A 25841-nucleotide genomic window follows, 5' to 3' on the forward strand; every position below is an offset into this window, starting at 1 on the left:
GGCCTATGATGTTAATGCGCTACAAAATGTAAATATGAAAGTTTAGGTGTTAGATAAATAAACACGTAAGAATTGTGTGGTGTGCAAACAAATTTCACTATTAGTTAATTATTACTCTCTTGTTATAAAACTATGGAATATTCTCAAAATTATTACTTTATTTACAGCCAGTCTAATAATTAATTGTAGACAATGTAGAATCCCAGTGGAAAACAAGCATTGGGTAACAGCAGAAAAAAGAACAAATACTTCAACTAAAATTTGCATTTTTAAGAGACACCCTCGTGGCAAATTTTCACTCAGAATTTATTAAAAAAAGGCCAAGATAAGCCAGAGAAAAAAAGGCGGTTTACCACCTAAATATTAAATTAATGGAGTAATTCCGTGTCAGTTTGTACAAATATTTTCAAGTAACTAACAGCCCCAAACATAAAAAAGACAGACCGTTGACCTTGTGAAAGAACTGTCATCAGCTAAACGAGACATCATCAACAGTGGGCAGCAGCATGATGAGAGAGAACCATCCGCTTTTCCGTGATGATAGTTACCTGAGAGAGCAGATGATCAAACTTAACTGATTAGCAAATAAACTACAGCCAAACTTCAAAAAAAAAAATGATTTACATATATACCACTTAATTCCTATGTATTTACATATCTAACACTTAAGTTTTAGTTGAGACATATATGTCACCTTGCGTAGGAATTGGGCCCCAAAAAAAATCTCTCAAGGCAGGCAAGTACACATTACAACAAGATGAAATATAAACTTGGGGCATTTACATACATACCATAGTGCTTACGTATTTACATATCTAAAATCTAAAGTTTGATATTTACACTTATAGCACTTTGGTGTTAAAACTTAGTTACGAAAATGAGTGTTCCGCATTTAAAAAGTTAATATTAGAGATATTTTTTATGAAATTTTAAAGATTTGTGTGGCATGGCATGTATGTAAATATGAAGTTTCGGTGTTAGTTATGCAAATATATAAGAACGGTGCGGTACGGATCTATAAACTTTAGCAACTGAAAAAAAATTGAAAACAAAGCCTTAAGGTGAAGCAGGAAACGTATTATCCATAAGAATGGCAAATATTTGACAATTTTCTGATGATATTTATCTCTGAAAATAAAATTTTATGCAATTCAAAATTTTGTCATAATTGAATATGTTCATATGGCTTGTAGACAATGAAGAGCAAAAAACTAATGAAAGAAAAGTAGACCAGAAACAGAAGCTGTTGCATCATTTACAGCACAGCTGGTGAAAAAACTATTAGATCGCAGTCAAGACACAACAGCAGCAACCGAGTGAATTCATAAAGCCTAATAAGATAACTAAATCTGACGAAAAAAACCGTTCAATTACATTGCAAAAACACGCCATAAAGCACATCTCACATAATTCTTACCTACTGGAGTTAATAGAACATGACAACAATGATCCAAAATTGTGCAGGAGCTTCTTAAGATGGCCTTCAAAATAAATCCCAAAGGATGCTAGCTTCAAAGGATATCCTTCAAGGATGCCAACTTCAAAACAAAACCTTCAAGTAATATGCAACTTTTCAACACTTGTCAGGTAGGTTTACAGCATCCTGCATTCCCAGAGCCGATCAAATCTCATCATTGCAAGTCCTTTGCCAGAAAAAACATCAATCATAAACTACTTTGATGCTCAAATATGTTACAGTTAGAACAATTTTTCAATCTTCTGATTAGAAATTAAAAGCAATGCATTCTAACAAAATCAACTAAAGCAGTCAGATGGCTTACATTTTCTACAATAACTACAAGCTATACATAAATGAAAATAGAGAAACGTAAAAAACCTGAATTCTAAATACAAAGGATGGATATCATTGTCCATTAGGACCGCAGACTTAGTCAAACAATGAGGACCAAAGAAACGGGGGCATATCAGTTAAAAACTTCATATGGTTGAAAATCAACCGCAAAGCAATCACATATGGTGCAAAAATTGGTCACCTTGGCAATTTATTTTGAAGCCAAAAAGAATAATCAACCATGCTTCCAGCAAAAGTTTTCATGAGATCTATGTTGGCAAAAAAGCAAAAAGAAGGAAAAAAGACTTGCACTATTAATAGTTCCTTGCTGACAGTAATAACACCATAAAGGAAAATTTTGATTAAAAATTAAGATGTTCTAAAGTCATATTGAGAGAGGCCAGTCCATTGAATCAATGAGTGAATTAGACTATAACATCTGCCATGAGATATGCGTTGACTAGAAATTGAAGCAGCCCATCTATGTTCATGTGACTAATATATATGGTTAGTGTGGCCAAGATTTAAATCACATGAAAACAAGATACATTATGAGCTATTTACTTTAAAACAGCTTTGTGAACATCTAAGAAAAACAGTAAATAAATAGCCAAGATAAAGAACGGTACATCCAGAAATCCAAACTATACCAAAGTAAAATTCAGCCCAAATCTTCTACATGCTTAGAGCTTTGATGGGCATGCATGAAATAAAAATGTAGCAATTGCTAGACTCTTATAGGTGAAACTAAATGCCATAAAAAGTGGATCATGATCAACGAGCCTACAGATATCAGGCAATCTGTGTATTCGCAATAAGAAGCAGAGGAAACAGCCAATCAGCTAACATACAATTCTCAACCATTGCCTTTATATACATTTGAATAGAAAAATACTATAACATAGTTCGGACTCAGAAATTCAAGTTCAAAACATGGAATATTTTGGGTTGAACATTAAAAATGCCACCGAGTCTGATTTAGAAAACAAAATGATACAAACCTCCAATCAAAGAACTACCGTGTCTAGTTTTAATAAAAATCAATAAAAGCAAATATAGTAATAGCATTCAGCTAGAGTCAGCACATTTCATGAGCCAAAATGTTGTATTAATACACATTTCAAACAGTGAAAAATGAAAAGATAATTTGACATTTACCTGAGAAAAAAAAATGTAAAAACTGGCAAGTTAACTTTAGATAGTTGAGGTTATACGAAACTCATTGAATAAGTTCCAAATTAAACATATGAGGAAATGTTACACCAAATAAGAAATCACATGTTTTTGGACATATATTGCGCCAGACATACAGTTTGAGTAGACGTGAAAATAAGAATTTGGTATCAATTTTTTTATAACTGCATTGCAGGGTCTACATTATGAAAGCTGAAAGACGAGTGAAAATATTTTACAACATATTTTAACTCCTACCTACATCGTTTCATCCTAATAACCATACTATATGACATTTTCTAGGACATGGTAAGTGCTGAAATTTTTATGAAAGAAAAATCCTTGTGTCACATATAAAGAGAAAAAAAATATATATGTATACTATCAATTAACAGAATCATCATCAATAGTCGTATCCCAACAGATTGAGGTATGCTAAATCTAGTCTGCATCAATCGTTTTGCAAAATTTTTATACATGGTTTCTACGGACCACCCTTTTTCCTTGCTAAATCTTTCAACGCTAAGTTTACCTTCATGCCTTACTAGTGCATATTCCACAATTAGCTGTACACGTTTAAATTATAAAAATTTTTAATTTCGAAAATTACATATATACACCACAAAATTCATATATATTTATCTCTAACACTTAAATTTAATATTTACATTTATAACACCTTGGTGCTATAAGCCTATGAATAAAAAGGTACATTTAACTTTTAAAAAGTAACTAAAAATGATATTTTTATGTTCTATTAAAGATTTAAGTGTTATGAATGTAAATGTTAAATTTTAAGCATTAGATATTGAAAAAACATAAGAATTGTGCGATATGTATGTAAATGTTCCTTTTAATTCTCGTGACATTCACTAGCCTTGTTATTCATGTCCAACTTATAATAAATAGGTAAGAACACAGACAAGGCCTTTTACCATGTCAATGAACTCTAGCTCCAGAACCATCCTGGAAGATACGATTAAGTTACCGTAAACTCACGGTTGTCACACAAAAAGGTTCTCATTTCAACATTGTTAGTTATTAATCAGCTCTGCTGCATTTGATGCAGGAATTTGAATGAAAGAAAATTATTTAAAAAAAAAAAAGCAAAACTTCATACTAAGGCTGCGGTCATAATCCCGCCACACATTATTGAGATTTAATTTCATTCCCATCAAATTCCTACTTCAACAAAGCCTTGTGATTCATTTGGCAAACATTACCATGTGTAACACAACTATAAAATTGGCTTTTATTAATCGTCCCATGATTTTGTAATTATACCTCGTAACAAATACAGCTTCAACAGTCAAAACTATCCCCGGTAACCATAGCACCAAGGGCACCAAAATTAAACTTGTGGGTAGTCACAACAATAAAATAGATTTTATTAAACATTTATAATTAATTTCATGGTTTATACACGGAATGCATTACCAAATACCAAATAACAAAAGCCTTCTCAATTCTACATATGAAAGAAACAGAAATGCCCTTTTGGTTATACCCTCTAAAACAAGTACTAACTATGAAAGTTTTATCAGTAAGATCATCGAGCAATGAAAGCATAAAAATGATCAGAAAAACAATCAACCTACTCAACAACTCTAGCGAATTGAACAAACAATGTTTATGAATAAGAAGAGAGAACAACATTTAACTAAATAAAATGGATATAACGAACATCCCATTTGCATTTAAAAAAATAATGGCTCATGTACTAAATCATACCTTAAAAATTAATTACGACCAACCCCATGCATTCTCCTCAACTGTTGCAAAGGGATACGAACATTGAACAGCAGATCATGCTTTTTCTAGTTCATTGATCCCCGGCACCTACAGGGAAAAAAAAAAAACATAAAACATCATTTTCAATAAGAGATGATGATGCCAAATCCATGCAACAATATTTTAGTTCATTGATCACTGGCACATAAAGGAATAATACATAAAACATCAGTTTTGTCCTCTCACTCAATCCAAACCATAAAAAAATATTGTTGTCCACAACAAAAGAATCAAACACACAAGTTGCATGTCCTTTGTTGGCACCATAAAAACGACCAGTATACCATAAAAATATTCCAAAAACTATTTAATCATAAAACCGAGGGGTTGCTTGAAAGTTTTGATATTCTTAAAAAGGTGTTATTGTTTATTTTGTATTGCAAATTGCATGATGTGATAATGGCCCAGACATTATGGCATCAGTGTAAGCATCCCTCGACTTGGCCATTGCCTTAATGTGTGCCAAAACTCTTAGCCTCACCAACTTAAGCACTGGCTGCACCGCCACTACCATCCATAACCTTCACTTCCTTTTAGGACGTCGAGCATTGTCACCAACAAAGATCTTTTCTTCATTTCAGAGTTGTTGGACCATCAAAGATCTCTTCTTCATAAAACTCTCTTCTTAATTTCAGAGTTGTTGATCCAGCACAGATCTCTTCTTCATTTCAGAGTTGTCGACCCTCCAGTTGGCATGCTACCGCTGATACGAAAGCACGCTCTTGTTCACTTGGGAACTAGAACTAAACACCATTATATTGGAGAAGAAATTGTGGAGGTGTTTCCCTGTGATGAGATGTACAAGGAGAGCGGAAATAGAGCTCAAAAGGGGAAGAAGAATTGTGGAGATGATTGGGACCTAGACATTTCATTAGAGACATGGGGTAATAATACAGAATAAATGGGGTTAATTTCATCATTTTATTTTTGCAGAATCGAAAATCAAGTTTGTGCCACAAAAAATTTTAAAACAGAGCCATAATATTATGCTCAAAACAATGATTCGGTTGCATTTCATAAAGCAAAGCAGCAGAGAAGCATTACAAAATGGACCCTTAATTTGGAAGCAAACCAGGATGACCCCGTTTGATCAATTTCATTTCCATGGACCATGACACTTTAAAGATGAAAAGACTTTAGTGTTGAATTTAAATTTTTCTTAAAATATTGCTGGATCATTTCATACATTTCTTTACAGTTAGTATTGCTACACTGCAACCAAGTGTATCTTTATCTTCTTGAGAAACAAATACTTCATAGGTGCGTTTTTTATCATTGTATGCACCTGAAAGTTCTTTAGATTAATTCAAAAACAAGTTGCTTTATTTATTTATTTTTAAAAAAACTAAAAATATAAAGCAAACATATTTATTGAAAAAAAAACAAAAAATCAAAGCAAAAGGTGATCCTCAACAGTCCCTAAATCTTAAGCACGTGATGCTTATATAAAAGTTGCTTCTGCACAAGCATTATTGCAACCAGAGAAAAAGACATGAGATGCTTCATTGCTAATATCATCTATGTGATTAAATTCATCCAAGATGTCTTCAATCATCCATTAGCTATTAAAGGTAATTTGCTTTTGAATGTAGACCTGAAAACAAACCATAAAATATATAGAAAGGTATGAACACAGATGTCATATATATTCTGCCAACTAAACACACCAAATACAGAAAGGTATCAACACATACTGGTTTGTCCCCCTCCTAGTTGGCTTGAGATCAATTTTGATGGAATTTTATGTTCATCTCACTTGGGTACTATTGGTGTTCTTGTTAGAGATGAAGTGGTTGAGTGTCTTGTTGCAACTGGAGCAAAATTTGAACACTGGGAAATTGCCCAAGTTGAGCTACAAGCTATTCTTTGCATAAAGAAGATTATTAACGCTTAGATGTATGAAATCAAAAAAATTATTATTGACTTCCTCAGGCAAAACATGAATAACCAAGTTTGGCATAACAAAACTGAAGACATTCAGAATTTTGCTTTTCTTTCTAAGCTTAAGCAAGTCGTTTTTCTGCTTGAACTGCATAGGAGTCGTAGAAAGGCAGCACAATTTTTTGCTTAAATTGTCTTCAGGATAGTCTTGTCTGGACTGAGGGGTTCGATACGCATGCTTTATAAGGTTTTCTTTGTAAGGACAAGTCTACTCTCTGTAATAACTAGCAGCATATCTTTTGTATTTCGCTTTTGATTTAAGAAAAAGATTCTACACGGAACTTTCAGGAAAAAAAATAAAAAATCTGATCCGTGCCGTGACACTAAGAAGAATTAAAAATGCAAGGAAAACGCTTCAAAAATTACCCTTATAGATGAAATTTGACGAGATAATGAAATGCAGACACCGAAGTTTAATGTGATTTTAAAAACAGTATCATAAACCTTTCAACATAATAAATGCACCTCACCAAGCAGAGCAGAATACATTTATGAATACCTTTTGGAACCACAATTGCAGGGTATCTTTTGCTCTTCCAATGGAAATTTGTAGTTGTACGTAAGCTCTTCACCAGTAAATATATGCCGCTTTGCATAAATAAAGATCTTCTTTTGGCCATCAACAGTTATCACCTTAGTGTAACAATTTGGCTAGAAGGAAAACACAAATTAAAACCCCAAAGGTAACAAATGGCCTATCAAATGAGCACCAACTTAAGCTAACCTCGCATGAATGATTAATAAACCTTGCCAATCCTCCACGCCTGGTAGCATCAACCTGCATCATAAATATACATATCAATTACAACTCAACATCTATTGTTCTAAAAAATAGAACAGAAAGAACGAAAATTTATTAGTGGAAGAATTTAAACAAGAGACCAAATCACCCATCCTATAAAGTAGTTTTGACAAATGAAGTAATAAAAGCATTTCAATAAGTGTCCATCAATATCTTATCCAACAACAATACCAACAACAACTACAAACACGAATCCTTTTTCTCAATTGTATCCTATGGAGTGTCCTATTTTCATTTAATTCAAAAAGATTATGATCATTTTTTATACGACAAGACCTAGTCTTTTTAGGTCTACCTTTATCTTTCTTAGCATATGCCAAATTTAAAGCATCTATTCTCCTAACATCAAATGGTCGATGTTTAATGTGACCAAACCATCTAAGAAGACTCACTAATCTTGTCTGCCACTGATGCTACTCCAATCCTTTCATGGATATTCGTTTCGCATTTTGTCTCTAAGTGTAAAGCCACTCATCCACATAAGCATTCTCATCTGACCAACACTTAATTTTATGCTTCTATTTTACAAACCAGCATTCTGCAGCATTCTGCACCATAAAGCATTGCAGATCTCACCATATTATATAATCTTCCTTGAAATCTAAGTAGTACTTTTCTATCACATAATAGGCCTAATTCATTCCACCATTTCAACCATCCAAATTGATTTCTACTAATAGCATTCTCATCCATATCACAACACTTTGAACAACATACACAAGACAACTAAAATGTTCAGTCATTTTAATGACTTGAACACTCCTTATTACAGCCCACCACTAGATCTACTAATACTAAAAATACATTGGATGTATTCAGTTTAGATCTAATCAAAACAAAAGCCTATCAAAAAGAAAGCCTGTCAATCAATATCTTATCTTAAAACAAAAATAAATAAATAATAGAAGTGAGAAATGATACCATGAGGTATTAACAAGCTTCAAGGCTATAACATAAGTTTAGGCATAGACTGGAAAATTAGAGCTTCAATTTACTATTCTATGCCACTTTTATTACAATGATTGAATAAAAAATAGAAAAAATATTTAAAGCTGAGATACATGTAATTTTAGTGAACCAATCGATCAAACGCATACTAAAATACAACACAAACTTTAAACTCAAGCAATATTAAAAAGAACTGGTCAATCAACCTCAACATATCTGACACGTCTCAATAATTTTGATAACATTCAGCTTACATTTAACTAGGATGATTAAAAAAGGCTGCATTTATAAAAGGTTCCTCTTGAACATCAGGGTCATTGGCCTTAACCCACTCACTCAAACTCACTACAAATGCCCTCCTCAAAATCCTTTTAAATGAGCCACGATGATGGTTTCTTGTGCATCTATAATTTCTAGAACAGTTTCTAGCAAAACAATATGTGGCTGCTTATCACACTTTCATGTTTTATATATCCCTCCATTCAAATGGCCCCTTATATTTTCTTTAATGTTTTCAAATGGCAACAAAAATTATTTTTTGGAACTTTTTCCTCGTTTGGAAGATTCAACATTTTCTACAATTACTAGTTTCGGATATCATCGTTACCAAACCTTTCACCCCATCTCTTGCTGTGATAGCAAGTGAATTTTGAAGTTAATCTCAACTCCCAGTTTGTTGCTAACTTACCATGCTTAACAACAGATTTTTCTTCAAATGTCAATAAGTATAAATCATCAACAACAAATAATTAAGAACAAATTTCACTACAAAATTTGGGAAAAAAAAAGTGAGTCTCAAAAAAATTTAAGGTTTATATAATGAAAAGGGGTCTGAGAAAAAAGGTAAGAGTACATAGATAATCACAGAAATAATTTTTTTAATGAAGCTGCACAAATATTTCCCTCACCACATAACCATCATCCAGTCTGAATAGGTAACTGCTGCCTATACCCATCTTTTCATATCGAAGCTCCCGTATGTCAGATATCTTGTATGGAAAAAAATTTAGTAAAATATATATGTGATATGGAACAAATTGCAAAAAAAAGATGATATAAAATAAAAATTTACCCGACGACGAATTAATTCTCCAACATACTCGATCACAAAATCTTCTGCCTCAATTGGCTCAAGCGCAACAAGCCCCCAATCATGTATCTTGCTTCTTTGAAAACGTAAATGCTTCTTCCGTGCCTTTAAAAGAAAAGCAAAAAGAAGGCTGTAACTCAAAAATATTTATAAAAAAGGACATTAGGGTGCATGTCTCCGTAAAACCAAAAAAAAAAAAATACCTTTAATTGGGTGACTTTTAGAATTTCAGCACCTTCAGCAGCCGCTAAGAGATTGCGCAACTTGACCCTGTTTGTTCTTGCTGAAGGACCTTTACTATTAGGATTTTGATTTCCATTAGCATCAGGGTAAAAGGCACGAGGAATAACATCACGGTTTCCTCTCAAACGGGCCCTCTCTGAAGAGCGTTTCGTGACCATTGACGCCAGTCCCATCCATTGATAGAAGAGCGAGCACAGCCATCGGTCTTAGGGCATGGAACAACTAGCCTTGAAGGTTTAACTATCAGCCTGGATGCCCCCTTCTTGGTTCCTTTTTTAACCTTAATCTTCTTTGAAAGTTTTGGCACCTTAGGAGGGAGAGCTGACCGATCATCTGCTTTCCTTTTCAAACTCAAGTAGGCTTTTGCTGTTAACATGCAAAGATATTAAGAATGAACAAGTAGCCATAAGCCTGAGATTCAAAAAAATGATGGATCAAGAATTCATAAAATTATTATGAAAAACAATCCACACTAACAGTGGGAGATGCCAGAAGAAAGGGCTTCGGGCTTCTCAAAATCTATATGTATATAACTAGAATTTCCAATCTTCTTGACTTTATCTGAATCATCCTTAGAAGCTGAAAATTGTTCCAAATTGTGTTTAATATCATCAATTAAAATTTGCTCATCTGCAACAGGTGAAAACTCGTTATAAGATCCGTCCTCCATTGTGAATATTATTTTAGCATTGGTAAGTTCATGAAAAATACCATTCTGAATTTCACGGGCAATCTTCCTCAATTTATGTGGCTTTCTCCTAGTTAAACTGCAACCATCATGCAAATTATTTTGATTCATGGCAGGTAACGATAAAGAATCAATCACATCTGCATCTAACTCCTTCAATGCAGAATCCATATCATCACGTTGTGGCCAAGGTGAATCAGTTCCTACATGTGGCACCTGATTCATGGAGATGTCGCCCATTTTTTTAATCAATTCAAAGCTCTCAGGAAATGGTCCAGATGTTGGTTTGCTGTGTTTTCTCTTTCTAAAGTATGTCAGCTTCCCATTCAAGGAAACACCAGATGGCCTTGAACTTGAAATCTGCTGCAAACTTTCGCTCAGCATGTCTGTCTCCTCTGGTGGCTTGCAGCCATTCTGCTGTGCATCATACAGCATATCAGCATTGAATGAAGCAATATTCAAGTAGCAAAATTAAATCCATATTTTTTCATTTGCAAATTAAAATAGATTAACTCTTCAGAATTTGTGAAATTAAGATAGAGGGGGTCAACAGAGCAAGAGAAGCATACAGTATCCACTTCATGTCTTCTGAAATAGCCGCATGAAGTAAAACTTTCATGAAGAAAACTAACAAGGTGGGAAGATCTCCACTCTTTAAGAAATTCATCATGAAGCTTCTGCCTGCAAATAGCCAAAGCAACAAATTTGACAATTACAGTTATATCTTCATTGAGTCTTGATGGCCGGATTTTGCACTTAAACATAGTTGATGATGCAGTTGTAGCATTGGCTTCCACTCCAGGAGGCGTTAACTCATCATCAATCTCATCCTCCAACATATCTGCCATGGGAGGACCCATTCTTTCAAAAGCTTTTGCAAACTGTGTAGACAGAGAACTCTGTGTTTCTGTTCAAGATTGAAAGGGAAATATCACAAAGATTATCATTCACAATAATCATAGTCCATAAAGCAACTGAGGAATTAACAAAGTTTGTGACATTTTATACCAGTTGATTCTGCCAAATCAGCAGCAACATCAACAGAATTACAAAAATCAAATAGACAATGAGATGTGCTCGGATCATCTTTTACCTGAAATCATTTGAAACACACTTCCATTACAAAGCTTAAACAACAGCACACAAGCACTTAACAATTTGTACTTTCAGAAAAATCCCAGCCTTCTACAATAGTAAAGAGCAAAAAAAATAAAATTTAGAATATAGATTAAAAATAATTCTCAATCAACCCAATTCCCACTACTATAAAGTCTAGTAACACCCCTCCATATATTAGATATAAGACTAAGTATAGTAATATAAATTTAAAAGTGGCCTAAGGAAAGCTGTCGGTAATATGGAGTAATAGTACCTCCATTTGATCCACGTGTTCAGCCTCAAAAACAACCTGTTCACCAATTGTGAATTCATGCACCGAACTAATCATGACATCTTCATTAATGCTCGCCTAATCATTGGAAAGAGCCAATAGTCAATTATTATAAAAAAGGCTACTGGTAAAAAGATAGAAATATAAACTCATACATGAGATCAAACTAATCAAACTATAACAACAACAAGCCTTTATCCCACTAAATTTGGTCGGCTAAATGAATCATTTTCAACCATTGCGTCCTATTGAGTGTCATATTTTCATTTAATTCTGATAAATTAAGATCATTTCTTATACAATACGCCCAAGTTTTTTTAGGTCCGCATCTGCCTTAACATCAGTCCCATGTAAAACATATACACTCCTAACCGGATCATTAAATATGACCAAACCATCTAAGACAACTCTCTCTAGACTTGTCCGCCACTGGAGCTACACCAACCCTATCACGGATATATTCATTTCGCATTTTATCTCAAATTGTCAACTCAATCATCCACCTAAGCATTCTCATCCAACTAAGACACTCATCCACCTAAGCATTTTGTCTCCAAATGTCAACCCTATCACGGAAAAAACTAATCAAAATATGCATGTAAAAGTAAAAAAAGGCTTTACCTTATTAATTTTAGTTTCTGCTTCAAGACAAAGCATTTTTGTCAACTCCTCCTTTAATACATCTTCATAATACTCCAACAAGGATTTCTTTGCTGATACATAGAGTTCACTCTCTAGTTCTCCTTGAACTTCCTTCAGGATGATGGCAAACAAATTATTAAGATGAAGATCAATTTGTTTTGTCTGGACAGCTTCAGAATGTGAGTTGTCAGATGGAAAGCAAGTCAAAATATCTACATCTCTATTGTCAGGCCCAAATCCCGGGGGAAATTCCGTTTCGTTGTTGGATGTGTGTGGAATAGAATAAACCTAAATCAAATTCAGACGGTAAAATAGATCCCACCATATAAATAGACGAGGTACGTGATGCAATAAAAAAAACATACAATGTCAGCTGCTTCTGTAGTGCTTTTGTGGAAACCATCAATATTTCTGGCATCACCATCAATAGAAATACATCTGGCAGGCAAAACAGAATGATTAAACGATCGTTGTCTTTTCCGCCACATTGTGCAGTAGTCGGAAACAGCTTCAGACAAGACAGTGCTCCACAGGTCTTTCATGCTATCATAGTAAAATGTTTTGTACACCTCTAATAGTAACTCAGAAAAATTATTAATGGTGACTATAGACAAATCATCATTAGGACAATCTGCAGGAGTGATGGAAGGCATTTTTTGTTCATTCTTCACTAGCAAAGGATCGGTATGTCTGCCACGAACTGCAGAAGGCTTATTTTCAACAATGGTTTTGGACTGTAAAGGAACAAAAAAAATTAATTACTTTGTAAGACAGATGAATTTAACCAAAAATAACCATCAACTCTGTGCACATTCGTAAATGCGTTACCTTTTGCTCAGCAAGACTAGAATGCTGGACATCCTTGCCAGCTGATTCTATTCTGCGAAGTTTCCGAGTCTTCCTGGAAGCAGAAAACTCTGGAATAATGGCGCTAATTATTTCATCTATAAAAACACGACGAGCTGCTTTCAAAATCACAGAATGCAGCTCAACCGATACGTCTTCCGATATCTCAGATACAAATCTACTTAATGAACCAGAACTACTGTCGTTCGCATCTGCTTCAAAACCATTTTGAATTCTGCACCACTCTTCGACTAAAGTTAAAAGTGTAAATGGACCACACTTGCTATCTATGTGGTGTATCTGCAAGATATAAATCAATAATTGCCTTTTAACAGGAATAAATGCAGGAAAAGAAATAAACCTGCTGGTGGCACCTCACCATCAATGAATCATGAAGATAGCTACTGTTATGCCAATAATAAAGTTCTGCGAAGGAATGAGGTCCATGTTTTCTACCTTCCTCGTCTTCAAACATCCAATTTGACTCCTCACTTGAGATCAACTAATCATAGACCATCAGACACAGGAAAAACAATAAGTGCTGAATCATTTTCAACTAAAGCAGGATGGTATTTAAAAATAAATAATATTTTATTATGAAAGCTGAAAAAAATAAAGGATGATTAGTAGAAAACACAACAATACCGCTGAAAGACTTGACATTGCATGTTTTGTACTTCCAGTATTCAGATTTTGAGATCCACAAGAATGAGCACCAAGTGTGCCAGTTTGCTGGGCAACGGAATACTGCATATGCTCATCGTGTTTTGGATGCAAAGTGGACAAGCTAGAGGATGTGCCCTGACCACGAGACGCAGGGATGCAGACTGTTTGATCCATAGAAACATTTGGAGTTATGCTTAGAGAATTGACCGACCAACATGAATTAGAGTAGTGCTTTATATATTTCAAGTACACAGGATTGGACAGGGTTCCATTTATGACTGGATAAACTACAAGTTCCTCTGGCAGGAATCCTGTAGATAACCCCTCATCCAGCTGTCGTTCACTATAAGGGCCACAAAGTTGCCCAGTTTCATTCACATACATCCAGCCACTCACATAGGCCTGTTGAGAATATCCACCATGATTGTTATCATGACCTGCCATCGCGCCCCCGCCATAAGGCCAGGAAATGTCACTACTATTATTTGCGGACAACGAGCCCCCGTCCATTGCAACAGATGAGCCGAACTTCTCAGGTAGATAGCTGCTACATGAGGAACCACCATGCCCATCTGAGAACCTAGGCATAGAAATAATGCAGAAAATAGTAAAACTAAACTTCTTAGTATGAAAAATAGATTATAAGAATATTAACTTGCTTGAACAGAATACAGTGGCCATACCAATGTGAAGAGCTATATTCAGAGTTCCCATGAAAATCAATATCGCCATCAACTTCCATACATGAACTGGCTTCAGATTGAGTTAATTCAGGAGCTGACGAGTTGAGCCTTTTCCTCATAATGAATTTATGGCTATATTCATCTGAATATGTTCCTAAAGAATAGAACTCCTTATTGGTGCAATAGCCACGTAATAAACCAATTTCTTCACAAAACTCACTGCATGCCACCTGAATGGAAAATTATAAAAATTATAAGAACAGGATAACATAAACACTCAATAGATAATTTCAGGCATCAGAATAATCAACAAGCATGAAAAGTCACGTGACTTTCAATAAACAAAAATAGCAAGTTCATGCATATTTCATTAAAAGTTTATAGATGAGCAAATCGCCAGCCACGAGAGAGAACTAACAGATAATGCAGATAGAGAAGGAAATAAGCGGCCTTATGTAAGCCACATCCCCATAAATTCCTCCTATATGAACATAAGCCACTACCATGAAACATGAGTAACAATCCTGTACAAGTTGAATTCATGATAGTAGTTTTATCTTCTGGAGAAACAGACAGCCATCATTTCAAGCCTTGAATTCTTCTTATAAATATTAATATAGTATTTGAATAAATAGGAGAATCCAGGAAAAATACATATGCCATCTGAACATTTTTAAAAGATAATTCAAAATCGCCAAAAAATGATCAATGAAGGTATACAACAAACAAATATTGCAATTGATATTCGATAAGCGTTATTGATGAAGAACTAAATGGATTGTAAACTCGAAGAAAGAAAAATAATATGGCTAACATTTCAGCTGCAAGTAGCAAACATATAGAAGTAAAAAAAATTCAGGATATCCTGAAGCAATTTTGATGAAGACGTGGCATTTCTATTAACTTAAATAGCATGAAATTACTATATTTCAATTTGCACGCATTAAAAAACTAATGAATACGTTTGCTATAAAATTTATATAACAAAACGGCAAACAGTATAAATGCATTTATACGTAATCAATAGAACAAATGTCAGAGAAAAATAGACACCTCAATTTTTTTAGACCATCAAAATGAAAATTAGATCTGAACATCTTGAACCAATTTTCTCCCTAAAAGAATTGTTCAAGATAAAAGAACCATCAAAGCAGAAAGGGAAAAGATATAAATATGTCAACTAAAAAAAAAGAGTTACCATAACCAAGAAAATATCTACAAACTGATTCTTTTCAAGAAAATGGATGAAGAATTAAATGCCTAGATTCACTTACTTTATCCTCGATGATGTTTCTATTTTCGGTACTCGATACACCTCCAATTTTCGCATCAAAAGAATTGGTCATTTTGGACAAACGAGACATCTAGGAAATAGAATGAGACATCTAGGAAATAGAATAAGACATCCAAAAAAAGTAATATACTAAACCTAAGAAAGAGAAAAGGAAAACGGCAGATTTGCAGACTAATACAAGTTAGGGGATGATTCATTGATAAGGTCAATCTAATTAAAAAAAAAAACATAACTGATGTGTATTCTACATCAACCAATAGAAAAATTTGCAAAAGCTATGATGCTTCATGAAGAATGTAGACAATACAAAAATAGAACACCAACATCAGTAAAGAAAGAGATTAAAAAATGAAGAACACTAATGAAAATGAATTCAAAAAACATCTAGGCTCTATACAGGTCAGTAGATAGAATATGTCAATTAACATTTCCTCCTCCTCGATTCAGATTTGAAAATAAACGTCAATTTTAGGATCAGCATGCACGCCCTCTTTTCCATTTTTTTGTTCCATTCCCCTCCATCTCAAACTTCCACTAGAAAGACAAATTTTTGCATCCAAATATATGCATGCATGTTTGACAGGAAAATAAACTCTATTGAACTGACTAACCTGCACTATTTGGTGATAATAGTTGGGACTTCATTTACCCTGAATTGAAATACCGATACTAACAAAGTTATGAACACCGTGTCAAAAACAACTAATATTAAAAAACTATTTAGTTAGATGCATTATTGGTGAAAAAATAAAAGGTTTAAAGAGTTTTAGGCATTTCATATGAAGTAAAATTTTCAAGCATTTAAATATAACCAAAAAGACTTCTTCCGTGCAAAAAAAACTCACCCAATTAAGTTAAGTTACTTTACATCATCTCTCATTTCTCAATGAAATCTAGTCCTCCATCAATAAAGCTAAACCCTTGCCTTTGAAAACCTCGTCTCGTCATTCGCCTTCACAAATCACTATCTCGCATCTCCTCCACCCTTCCTATCCTTGCTTCAACCAGGCTTCATCTATGGAAGCTCTCTTACGGTCTAATACTGAATGCTTATGTCCACCTATCGAATGCCAATGCCACAAATGTCATCTCTATTGTTGAAGATCACCACCACAAGTTTGGAATGCAAGTTGAGCTCCATCAAAATGCTGTGGCACTCCTCGATACTCCTGGAGGATCCATCTCTTGCTTTTAAATCCACTTCATTCTTCCAAATATTGGCCACATTTAGCACAACCAGAGAAAGGTCTATCATCTAAACTAAACTTCATATCTGATGCTAATGGAAATGATAAAAAGTGATTGCTCGAACTCAATATGCTCGTGTGGAGGAAAATTAAATCAAGCCTCCTGATCAACTCAATTCATCTCTTTTTTTCATCAAGACTGTAATATAAATACATTCAGCCAAACAAAATCAAACATTTCATTGAATTTAAATTGTATCCTACCAAACACTAGAAAGTACAACATAATATAACTAGCTTGAGGTTTAAAATTACATCCCTTCATTTAATGGGAAATCATCTCTAAAATTTTATGGTAAATCAATTATTAGAAAAAGTGATTTATTTGAAAATTAACATTTGATTCAAATAAAACAAAAAAAAAAATAGTGAGGCATGCAAAATTACTATGGCTAAGTATTTCAACTACAATAAAATCGCCATCAAGCTTAAGAAAAAATATCAAACATTTTATAAACATCAGGATGAATTAAAAAGTAACTTTAAAATTGTAAGTATAAGTATTGCATGTGTTCAAGTATTATGCAAAGTTTACGTGCCTTTTAGCTACACATCAAAACTTAAAATTGTCCAATTGGATATTGAAGCATTTTTCTTCCATGAGGTGAAGCATTTTGAAGTTTAAGCCTTAAAAATAACAAACTACACAAAGTAAAATGTATTATACTAATTTAAAGATATGAAGAAATAACATATTAAAATAATAATTTATTAACACATTGAAAAATAGCATGTTTACATCTTAACACAATAAGAAGTAACAAATTGAGCAATGTAAGCAGTAACATGTCAACATCGTAACATCAAATCATGAAGTAAAAAAGGGTTATACACGTATCAAAACAAAGTAAGATATCAAAATAAAAATAATAACTGAACAATTCAAAGTTCAACGCAATTAATTTCTCACCCCCTAACTCCCACTATCCTCCACAAAAGTATGAAAATAATAGGCTACCAAAATTAAAATTTTTAAACTCAAATGTCCTCATCACTTTTATTACTCAATCATCATTAAAATCAATATAATGAATTATTTTCTCCACCGTCTTATTTTAAATTGTTTTCAATTTCACCCATTTCTCCTCATCTTCAATCTTAGATTTCTTCTTCTCTAATCCAATAATAAATAACCATAAAGAATATTACTTAGATTTTAAAATAACAACTACATTGATAGTTACAACTTCAATTACTTAAATTTTTATAGATATTTTTTCTAATTATTTCTTGTTGTCCTGCGCTTAACCCATTGGTCATGCTTCAATCCCTATAAAAAATTAACATTGAGATCTTCTTGTTATACATTGGATAGCGTTGCTTCATATCATCATCCACAATCCATTCATCATCTGATGGAACATCATTACAAAAAAAGAAGCTTTGTCATCCTTGAAAGCCTTTTTTTCAAATTTCAATCATTTAGTCACTTGTATATGATATAAACCAAGAAGTTCAATTTTGAGATACTCAAAGGATTTTTCTTTTTTGTTCCAACTTGGTTTTACATACTCCAATTTCACTCGTAACCAAAGGAAAAACAAGTAAGCTTTAATAATTTAATTAAAAAAATATAATTATAGCTTTGAAATGCCATTAATAACTGAATCCATTATACAACTAATTTTAGGAAAAAATTAAACTAAATTTGGGAAAATCCTTCCTTACTTCAATAAATAAAAAATTAAAAATGACTCATTATTCTCATAGTAGTTGGACTCATCTCCAAGATTTAAAGCTATTAACTCCCTAACCTCGTCCACACATTATAAATGAAACCCATAACTGCCTATTTCTCCAATGAATCAATGCTTATATTTTATGTAAAACAAACTTCTAAGACAAACTTCCTAACTTCTTTTCCATCGGCATTGTATGGAGGTGAACAAAACTTTCAAAGGTTGTCTTGCTTCCAACATGCTTCATAAGATCAAGCAGGCTACAGAAAAATTAGTTATAATAGATCGTCCGAGTTATTTTTATAAAAGTTTATCATCAAAATAAAAGCCAATAAATGGTTGTCGATAAACATTATTATCTTTTTTCTTTGCTCAAAGTACTCTTACACTGAGCAAGTCACCAAGTTTCTCTAAAATCAAATCTATCAAATGTATCACATATGTTGTCCAAGACATATGTATTCTCTTATTCGTCAACTATTTTTCCAACTACCTTATAAGTATTAACATTATATGTAACTAATGTGATGAGATGATCTCCAATTTCCCCCATGATTGTATTAAGTAATCCAAAAATATACCCTATGTCACTAACCTTATTTGATGCTTCAAAAGATTTTGAAAAAAGAGTTTCAGTTGCTGTTAATCAAAATATTGAGCAAGTTCCAATCCTTGATATCAAACCATCAAACAAAATTGTTACTTCAATTTGATTCTAAGTAATTCTAACCTCTCAATAACTTCTTTGGTGTTATTCAGCTCTATCAATACCCAAGTTCTCAAATAATATATAAATGGTGGTTTCAAGTCTCATCTACAAGAACATGTGGAACGAATCATGTGAAATAAGAAGGGAAAGTTGCCACATTAAATGAAATTGCATTTCTATAAAAGAACCATCTAAGATCCACACAAACACACCAGCATGCCGCTCTAGTACTTTCGGAAGACATTGATGAGTTATTTTTATAAAATTTTATCATCAAAACTTAAAGCCAATGAATGATTAAACTTTATTATCTTCTTTCCTTGTTCAAAGTACTCTTGCACTGAGCGAGTCACCAAGTTTCTCTAAAATCAAATCTAGCAAATGTATCACATATGTTGTCCAACCTATGTATTCTCTAATTCGTCAACTATTTTTCCAACTACCTTATAAGTATTAACATTATCGGTAACTAATATGATTAGATGCTCTCCAATTTCCCCCATGACTGCATTAAGTAATCCAAAAATATACCCTACGTCACTTACCTTATTTGATGCTTCAAAAGATTTTGAAAAAAAAGTTTCAGTTGTTGTTAATCAGAATATTGATCAAGTTCCTATCCTCAATATCAAACTATCAAACAAAATTGTTACTTCAATTTGATTCTATGTTATTATAACCTCTCAATAACTTCTTTGGTGCTATTCAGCTCTTTCAATACCCAAGTTCTCAAATAATAAATAAATGGTGATTTCAAGTCTCATCTATAAGAACATGTGGAACGAATCATGTGAAATAAGAAGGGAAGGTTACCACATTAAATGAAATTGCATTTCTATGAAAGAGCCATCTAAGATCTACATAAACACACCAGCATGCCGCTCTTGTACTTTCGGAAGACAATGTATGGGCTAGCATCTTACCATCGTCTCTATCCTCCTCCACAGTTACAATATATCTTTCAACTCTACATAAAATTGAGGCACAAAAAGATAACAAAAATTTGCCACTAACCCACTCTCATAATAAGAATCATCATCAATTTTATCATCAAATTATCGCTATATTAAATGCTTTGATATTATCGCCTTATTCATAAATGCATGGATTTCCACTCATCGCCTTAGGCATCTTGGCACACATACAAATTTCTTGTGAGAGACAAATAAGTGTTAGCTCAAGCTTGTAACAACCACTTCAACAAACTTTTCACAATAGTTGCAGTTCAGATAAACATGTGCCTTATTATTCTATAAAATATCACCATGCATGATATGCCTTCCATGTTGAGTGTTTATATCCATTATGGTTTTCTCCTTACCTCTAACGATTTCTAACAAAATCCTAGAATAAAAAATTTGATTAAAAAAAAAACTCAAAACAAACAGATGTTTAAATAAACACAAAAACATATATAAACAAAGTAAAAAAAAGTTATATTTAATAAAGAGAAAATGTTTATATCTTAGTAATTGTCATCAGTAGAAGAAATAGAACTTACCAAGGAAGCAACAAGAAAGACAACCACCAACATTTGTGAGAAGCAACAAAGAAATGCAAGGAGGACATTCGCTCGAGTAATGGCTATCACTAAGCATATGTGGTTTGTAGGAATTGTATGGATAAGTAGGAGTGTATTATTTAGGTTAATCTACTTATGTTTTCCTTCGGAAAAAAAAAATAAATCTAATTGTGCAAGCATCACCATAACTAAGTTGAGGCATATGATGAGGAGAGCACGCCTCATCATATGAAGATGGCCCTCACTTAAAACCTAATGAGGCATAAACCTCTTTGCAAATTTCCTATAAAGAAAACACAAAGATACACCTCTCATTTTCATAAATTTAAGCGATAACATGTATCATTTGCATGCAACTATTTTATTATCACAATTTGCTTCATTAAATACTTACATTGGAATTTTAATAAAGAGCCACTTTATTAACCAAAAATACTATCCGAGGCTTTATCAAGATCCATAATTATTAAATTGTGCTACAATCATTCTATTAGAAATTTCGCAAGTGGGTCAACTCATATAGAAACCTTAACAAAATCTCATTAAAAACATATGCAAAACAAAATAATGCAAAAAACATAAAAGATGACAGTTCATGAAACTTAATTTATAGCAGTTCATGAATGTATTTTTGAGGTGATTTTACACGCAAAATATGATTAGTATTTACAACCTAAATCTATGTTTGATGTTGTTCTATTTAAATCTACACCTAGATTAGATTATATTCATGAAAATGAAAATATATTTGCACTAGTGTCTAACATAGAGATTGGAATTGAAAAAAAAAAAAGCAAAAGTGGAATACCACAACATCATAAAATTTTGATGAAGATATAACTCGTACCTAGTTGTAAAATTGAAGCATTGGCATTTTAGAAATTTAAAAAGTAGTAGAAAAATGTAAACTTTAATGAATTGTTTGATTATATTATTCTTATAATAGACTATTGGATTGATGTTGATTTTATTTAGTGACAATTCAAAAACAAAACGTGATGAAGAAGCAATTACTAACATTAAATGCCTTAAGACAAATTTGAAATATACAACTCAATCAATTTGTAAATTTTAAAGGTGTGCAATTAATCAAAACTTATGTTTAAGCCATTTTAGTTAAGTCTATTTCCATGAGGCCCGTTCATATAATATAACTATATACTTAGTTTTTTTTGCAATTTTATTAGCATTCCAAATTTCAGGATTTAATTATGAGTCATTATTAGTAATCCTTAGGATGCACGTTAATCTTTTAACATTTTACTTCATATTTCATATCATTTTTAAAATATATTTATGATTTGAAGAAAAAATTCTCAAAGAATTTCACTATTAAATATAGCATTTACAAGATTTTTATTGATGTGAATAGTAGGTATGTATAAGTTATAACTACCAAGATAATCATGGGTTGTCTGTCTAAAAAAGCATTCATGAAATCTTCAAAAAAAAAATGATTTCAAGGAAAGCAAGATCATTTAGAATAGTGCAATTTATAGACACTACTGCTTACAAATTTAAAATTCCAATATAAATCAAATTTTCAACATACCTAATTTGATCTTAGTTCATACCAGTCAATCCATTCGATATGACACAATTTCCACCTTTTACTATTGAGTTCCCCTCCCATCCACTATCAAATACTTCTCAATAATTTGTTTAAAGGCTAGTTTAGATTATGGGATTATATCCACTTGTCATGGTGGATAATATAGATACCATGTTCACTGACTAGATAAGCTTCTATGAGATTATTCATGAATTAACTTGGATGAAGCAAATATTTATGTCACAAACTGCTTAATGAGTATCAAATGCTACATTTTGAAAATCGGATTTAATAAAACCAAATGGAACTGATGGAAATTTATGTTTGTTCAATAGAAGCATCATATTGAACATTGATATGAGCAAAACTTGTTTTCTTGTATTAGTTGCCTTCTATATATTTGTAATTTAATTATGTAAGAACAAACAAACATTGATGGTTGAGAGAGGATGTACTTTTCTAGCATGGTTTGGTATGATGATAGTTTTAATTCAATTTAATGGACTCGAATGTTTTCCAGTCAGATTGGGTTTTACCACAATAGGAAAATTCGGATGGTGTAAGCTTAAACTTATCCATTACTTTGAAGTTAATGGAGTTTGAGCAGTTGATGTTAGATTGAGCAGTTGATGTTAGAAATATATATTGTTTGGTTTTTTCTCTAGTTACCTAGAAAAAGGGGAGATGGTTTCCTAATGCTATGCTTTATGGTAATGGGGCTTTATGTCATTTAGTGCCAATGGTGCTTAAATCCCTACCAAGCAAGTGATTCAATGGGTTGGTATTTGTGTTTCCCAAAGCTTACAGGTCAGTCTTTGGCATGCAGTTACTATGCCTCTGTTTCTATGTGTTTTCTGTTTTAGAAAACAGAACCAACGTATGAGGGGATTTGTGATTGGTGATGTTATATTGATTTGATAATCTAAATATATTTAAATTTAGTTTACACTTCAAATGGGATTTGCCCTATGCCAACCATAAACACTAACCTAGGTTATGTTAAAGAAATACTCTTAGGCATGCAATTAACAATTTTTTAATTGAATAAAATTTCATTTCCAAGTTTCAATCTTAGAAGTGCAATTTAGTAGTGGGTTCTTTCAAGTTTGATACGACTACCTGAATATGGAGAAAGTTATCTCCTTGTATCGATGTAATGCCTATTTTTTTCTCTTCAAAACTTTGTTCATTGTGCTATTTCAACTACATAATTTTGATATTAAATTGTTTACTATGCTTGAATTTGATCAAAAGTTCCATACAAAAAATTTAAATTTATGGAAATTAAATTCATTTTATTTTATTTTATATGTTTTTGATTTCCAACTGCAATTTTCAGATTAATTTAATCATCTTATTATCAATTGAATTTAACGTAAAGTATTATTTGTTTTTCATTTAAAGAATGAGATGACTACTTAGTGAAATGACTGAATCTTCAATTTCCATTGCATGAAATTATAGTAGGCTTCATATTAATTACATTAGAAAACCTGACTGAGTTATCATGCATCCAGGTCTGATTGAGAAAACATACAAGATAAACGAAAGTTAGTTCGATAAATAAATACCAATACAAATACCTAGGAGACGTTAGGTTAAAGTTAAATCATTTCAAAAACATTGAACATAGTTACATTAGAGTTCCATGATGATATCCGAGGAGCAACTATAGAAGAATATGAATAACAAACATTATCAACAACATTAATTGAATGCTAACTTCTTCAAACTATCCCTGCAAAACAAATTGATTCACCGTGACTTTTCAAATAGGGAAAGGAAACTTACCATATCCATCAATGAAGGAGAGTTATGATATGGGTGCTGAGGACTAGAAGGGCAAAACGAAGGCATTTGCATAAAATATTTGTCTTTGAATTCTTTAGAAGAGGTGCAATGTTGAGAAGTTGATGTTCTAGGGTTTCTGCAAGAAATACAGAAAGTCCAAGAGAGATCTTAGAATGAGAATGAGGAAAGTACCATGGCCCATATTATGGCATATTTCACTGCAAATCAAAACAAAGCCATTGAGGCAACAGTAACATCAGTAGAGCAAGCAATGAGAAACACTAAATTGAAAAAGATGAGCGCAGTGATAATATTGCAAAATAAGGCACCATTAGGCATATGTGAAAAAGGTCAAACTCCATGCAGAATTCTATATTAATTAAGTGGGCATCTACAAAAGTTTCTTTTACTAAGGACACCAAAACTCTTAACTAAGAGACAAGGAATACATACATGCAGGCAAGGAAAATAATAACAAAGAAACAAAGCCATGCTTCATCAATGATGAAAGTTGTCAGAGCGTACGATGCTTCAAATATATACACAAAAAGGGATTATCACATCCAAACACGCATAGATTAGAAGAAATTACCAAATTAAACAGTACATCATTGTCAAAATAAACAAATTAAAAAAACTAATTAATTAGGAACACAATTGATTTGATTTATTTAATTCAGAATGTTACCCTAACATGCAAAGCCAAAGACAATTTCTACATAATTGCGTAAATCAAAACCATGAAAAAACACATAAGAAGCAATGTAAAGGTTAAAATGCAAAAATATATTATATATTGACCTAGATTCGCTAAACGAAAATTATCATAAGAGTACAGTTGTCCAGGAATTCTGCGGAATACGCAAATCCATTACTACGGAAGAAAAAATATCATAAATAAAACAATTCCCACAGCGAACAAGAAGATAGGGGTAAAAAACCATGCTCAACTAAAAGGAACTCCATATCTCGTCGCAAACTAATGCACAGAACGCCTATAGGAACAAACAAAAAAGAAAATATTTTATCACATCGATCCCATCTGCAGAAAAGGTACATATGTAATTAGATCCGCTTACAAACGTCGCAATCTAGAACTCAAGATCAAGAGACCGGACAAAAAAAACCCCGTCGCAAGAACGCCAGATCTAGCTACTTCGCGAGGAGATACAGCGCCGATGATACGAGATCGGATGATATCAAATCCGGCGACGGAATCGAGGGATCAATGAAAAGGAGGGACTTGCCGTTCGCTCGTTGCGTCCAGGAGTCGCAGCTATCGCCCGCCGCTGAAGTGCCCTAAATTCCACGAGTCACCGGGCTGTTTTACGGGCTCTTTGGCAAGAGAATAG

General features: G+C 32.9%; 1 protein-coding gene across 1 annotated transcript; it reads right to left on the reverse strand.

The window, feature by feature from the left end:
- Window positions 1-304: 304 nt before the first annotated feature.
- Window positions 305-25841, reverse strand: LOC110025899 (histone-lysine N-methyltransferase ATXR7). The gene is given in 22 exon segments (XM_020726589.1): window positions 305-548; window positions 1418-1603; window positions 4697-4804; window positions 7197-7348; window positions 7422-7475; window positions 9356-9436; window positions 9520-9642; window positions 9741-9922; window positions 9925-10146; window positions 10258-10410; window positions 10492-10885; window positions 11038-11375; window positions 11477-11561; window positions 11841-11936; window positions 12480-12788; window positions 12866-13234; window positions 13329-13646; window positions 13726-13848; window positions 13992-14592; window positions 14696-14925; window positions 24490-24625; window positions 25569-25841. Coding segments are annotated over 19 exon segments (3924 nt in total). The 5' UTR covers window positions 24562-24625; window positions 25569-25841; the 3' UTR covers window positions 305-548; window positions 1418-1603; window positions 4697-4782.

The sequence above is a fragment of the Phalaenopsis equestris genome, unplaced genomic scaffold, assembly GCF_001263595.1.
Source record: "Phalaenopsis equestris unplaced genomic scaffold, ASM126359v1 Scaffold000341, whole genome shotgun sequence".
Lineage (NCBI taxonomy): Eukaryota > Viridiplantae > Streptophyta > Magnoliopsida > Asparagales > Orchidaceae > Phalaenopsis > Phalaenopsis equestris.